Source organism: Sorex fumeus, unplaced genomic scaffold (genome assembly GCF_029834395.1).
Source record: "Sorex fumeus unplaced genomic scaffold, SorFum_2.1 ptg000063l, whole genome shotgun sequence".
Taxonomy (NCBI): domain Eukaryota; kingdom Metazoa; phylum Chordata; class Mammalia; order Eulipotyphla; family Soricidae; genus Sorex; species Sorex fumeus.
In genome coordinates this window covers 4,528,188-4,532,414 of record NW_026606120.1, presented here as the reverse complement: position 1 = coordinate 4,532,414, position 4,227 = coordinate 4,528,188, and the positions used below count along the sequence as shown (strand labels likewise).

General features: G+C 52.9%; 1 protein-coding gene across 1 annotated transcript; it reads left to right on the top strand.

Moving 5' to 3' along the window:
• The first annotated feature begins 2,173 nt into the window (after window positions 1-2,173).
• On the top strand, window positions 2,174-4,227 carry AIF1 (allograft inflammatory factor 1). Its single transcript, XM_056127578.1, has 6 exons — window positions 2,174-2,281; window positions 2,455-2,516; window positions 2,610-2,676; window positions 2,982-3,023; window positions 3,195-3,357; window positions 4,023-4,227. The coding sequence occupies exons 1-6, from the start codon at window positions 2,257-2,259 to the stop codon at window positions 4,105-4,107; spliced, it is 444 nt and encodes a 147-aa protein (XP_055983553.1). The 5' UTR covers window positions 2,174-2,256; the 3' UTR covers window positions 4,108-4,227.

The window sequence follows — 4,227 nt, the reverse complement described above, 5'->3', positions numbered from 1 at the left end:
ACCTGGTGGGCATGGGGAGGAGCACTGCTGTCTCTCTTGGAGAGCACCGCGAGCATGACCATGCACCTTGAATGAGAGTGAGACCCAGGAAGCATGCATGCAAGCACTGGGCAGCCCTCCGGAGAGCACTGGAGCTGAGCATGCAGGGACCACAAACTGAGATGGGAACCTCTAGCAAGCACCACAGATAAAAATGGGGGATCCAAAAAAAGGGGGGGGAGCTGGAGCGATAACACAGCGGGTAGGGCGTTTGCCTTGCATGTGGCCGACCTGGGTTCAATTCCCAGCATCCCATATGGTCCTCTGAGCACCGCCAGGAGTAATTCCTGAGTTCAAAGATAGGAGTTACCCCTGAACATCGCTGGGGGTGACCCAAAAAGAAAAAAAAAGGGGAATCCCCATAGCCAGGTTGTGGGCAAACCCTGGTCATCACATCGTCATCAGTGGCAACAATCAAGGGGGAAAGAATTTATGTGCATTTGCTTCACTGGGCCGAGAGGCCTCCTTGGCATATGGCAGGTCATAAATAAGTATTAGCTGAGTGAATGCAGGACTAAAGAAATGAATCCCCCGCGAGGTGTGGAGCACTGCTGGGAGCACAGCTTCTCCAGAGGCAGCCGTGATCCTGGACCGTGAAGGAGCCAGAGTCGCCTCCATCATTGCTCCACCTGCCTGGATTCCAGAGAGCAGAGAGCAGGGAGAAATGCAGCCCTAGCTGCAGACAGTGAAACAGATGGGGAAGGAGAGGCGGAAGGGGACCCTCGTGCAGGAAGTGGGACGGGGAGGTGGAATTTGGACATGGATGTTTCTGGGAGAGGACCACAATGTCTCTGTCACTGCTAGAAGCAAGTAGCCAAATAGCAGGAGAGGGGTGCAAGTTGTACCCCAAGAGGGGCTGCATGCCCACAGAGTGGGCTACTCCCGCGATATTTGTAAACCTCGCTCCTGACTCTTGGTTCTGTTCAGGCAGTATCTCCTACTTGGTGCCACTTTCAGTTCCCCCAAAGACTCTAAATTTTCAAATTTCTAAAGTTTTTAGCAGACTTTTACTGGAGATTTCAAAGGATAAATAAGATGCAGTGGTTAAATTGCACATCCTAAAACATATTAAGATGGCCTCCTTGGACAAAGCTGTTTTTTTGGGGGGGGTTTTGTTTTGTTTTGTTTTGTTTTGGGGCCACATCTGGCAGTGCTCAGGGATCGCTCTTGGCAGTGCTCAGAGGACCATATGGGATACCAGGGATAGAACCTGGGTTGGCCATTTGCAAGGCAAATGCCCTCCCCACTGTACTACTGTTGTGACCCAAAGTGTATCAAAGATTCACTTTGACGTATCCATTTTTTAGGGCCTCTATGGGTGCTGGGCTGGAGGAGAATCTTCCTTCCCTTTCAGCCCATCTGAGTGAGCAGGGCTGAGAACAGACTTCAGAGACTTCTGGCCACAGTGGGAGAAACACAGCCCAAACTGCCCATGGGCCTCACGAGCTCTGACAAAGTGTAAGGCCTGAGAGTTACCTGCACCTCTGCACCTGTTCAGGGACCATTTGCTTCTGAGAATAAACACCCCTAGGGTGTTATTGCTCCCCTCCATCTCTAGTCACTTTTTTTGTTTTTTGCTTTTTGGGTCACACCCAGCGATGCACAGGGGTTACTCCTGGTTCATGCACTCAGGAATTACTCCTGGCCATGCTTGGGGGACCATATGGGATGCTGGGAATCGAACCCGGGTCGGACCGCATGCAAGTCGAACACCCTACCCGCTGTGCTATCACTCCAGCCCTTCTAGTCACTTTGTTTTGTTTTGTTTTGTTTTGTTTGGGTCACACCGGTGATGTTCAGGACTTAGTCCTGGCTCTGCACTCAGGAATCACTCCTGGTGGGCTTGGCGGACCATATGGAATGGCAGGGATTGAACCCGGGCCGGCTGCATGTTAGGAAACAGCCTACCAGCTGTACTATTGCTCTGGCCCCTTCTAGGCACTTCTTGGACTATTTCTTTCACACACATCTGCACTCTCTTAAGAGGAATTTGGGAGAATACCTCCTTGTTTCCATTCTATGCTGGGCTCCCCTTCTCACTGGGTTGCTGGGTCAGCAGATTTTGATGGGGAAGTGGGACCTGGGGCCTAGAGGAGGGGGACTGAGGGGAAAAGGGAAGTTTGGGAGATCTCAAAAAGAGATTGGTGGGAGAGTGTAGGCTGCAGACAGAGACCGACAGCTCGAGCTGTCCCCATCAGCAGCCCGAGCAGCTGAGCTATGAGCCAGACCAGGAATTTACAGGGTAGGGGAAGAGGAAGAGGCCAGAGCCTGAAATGGGTGCAGGAGGGCGGGCAGACCCGAATTGGGGACTGGGAAGGGGTTAACTAGCCTACAAAGGCTGACCAGGGGCTGAGTGTGGGAATGAGGGGAAGAAGGAATGGGATAAAGACGCACTAACCCTTTGCCCCTACTCAGGAGGCAAAGCCTTTGGGTTACTGAAGGCCCAGCAGGAGCAGAGACTGGAAGAAATCAACAAGGTAAAGGAATTAAGGGGGCACGGTTGGGAGAAAGTTCCCCTCCCCCAGTATATACACATATAGGGGCTGCCTCTAACTCGTCTTCCCCTCCAGCAATTCCGCGATGACCCCAAGTACAGCGACGATGAAGAACTGCCCTCCAAACTGGAAGCCTTCAAGGGTAAGGGCCCAACTAGGGTGGGGGCGTTGGGTTATCCTCAGATCAGGGGGGACAGAGAGACATAAAGTCAGCCTCTGGGGTGGAAAGGGGAGCTGCTTCTGTTGCCAGCCCCCTGCAGTTCCCTCACCCCTCCCTCCAGTTCCCTACACCTTAATACAATCCCTAAGCAACCCCCCCCCCCGTTATTGTACCCCGCCTCATCTCCCCCTGCAGCAGCATAGATCAGCAACCCCATTCTCAGTTCCCCACCCACCCCTGCCTGAGGCCCTGGTCAGCCCTGTGTGACCCTGTATTTCCCTTCACAGAGAAGTACATGGAGTTTGACCTGAATGGAAACGGAGACATTGGTGAGAAAAGGGGGACACACTGGGGTGTGCAGCTCTGGGAGAGGGAGGAGCAGGAGCTCGTGCCTATAAGTGCTCCCCAGAGTCTGCAGATCAGAGTGGGAGGAAGGGGGGCGGGGAGAGGAGGAGAGCATGAGATACCCCCCTGCTCACCCACTTCCTTACCCCCTCCAGATATTATGTCCCTGAAGCGAATGCTGGAGAAACTCGGGGTTGCCAAGACCCACCTGGAGCTCAAAAAGCTAATCAGGGAGGTGTCCGGAGGCTCTGGGGAGACTTTCAGCTACTCTGACTTTCTCCGGATGATGCTGGGCAAGAGATCAGCCATCTTGAAAATGTAAGACCCACTTGCACAGCGCCTGCACCTGCCCCAGCCTCTCCTCTCTGACCCAAGCAGTGGTTACTTCAATCCTCACAGGGTCTTGTCAGCCCTACCTCTGCCCAGGGACTGGGGTTCTGGTCCCCACAGGACCCAGGGCTTCCCCCGCTGCCCTCCCTTCTTCTCCAGCCACCATCGCAATCCCAACCCTCTTCCAAAGTTTTGCAGCAGCTGGGCTGGTGCAATAGCATAGCAGGTAGGGCGTTTGCCTTGCACACGGCCAACCCAGGTTCAATTCCCAGCATCCCATATGGTCCCCTGAGCACTGCCAGGAGTAATTCCTGAGTGCATGAGCCAGGAGTAACCCCTGTGCATTGCCTAGTGTTACCCAAAAAGGAAAAAAAATTGCAGCAGCCTAAGATTTATTCTCTTTTAAAACTGTCCAGGTCAGGCCAGAGTGCTAATAAAGTGGGTAGAGCATTTGCTTTGCAACCGGCTGACCCAGGTTTGATCCCCGGCATCCCATATGGTTCCATGAACACTGCCAGGAGTAATTCCTGAGTGCAGAGCCAGGAGTAACCCCTGAACATTGCCGGGTGTCACCCAAAAAGCAAAACAAAACAAAAACCCACAAAATACCTGCTCAGGCCCCTGATCCCTGTGTGTCCTCTCATCTCAACCAGGATCCTGATGTACGAGGAGAAAGCTAGAGAACAGGAGAAGCCACTGGGTCCCCCAGCCAAGAGAGAAATCTCTGAGCTGCCCTGATTTGTCAAAGACAGACATGTTCGGATTGAAGGCGATGCTGATGACCTCAGCATGAAAAAGAGGACAATGTTGTGAGCCTGAGTCAAATTAAATAAATTCTCTCTCCCTTCTTCGGATCAA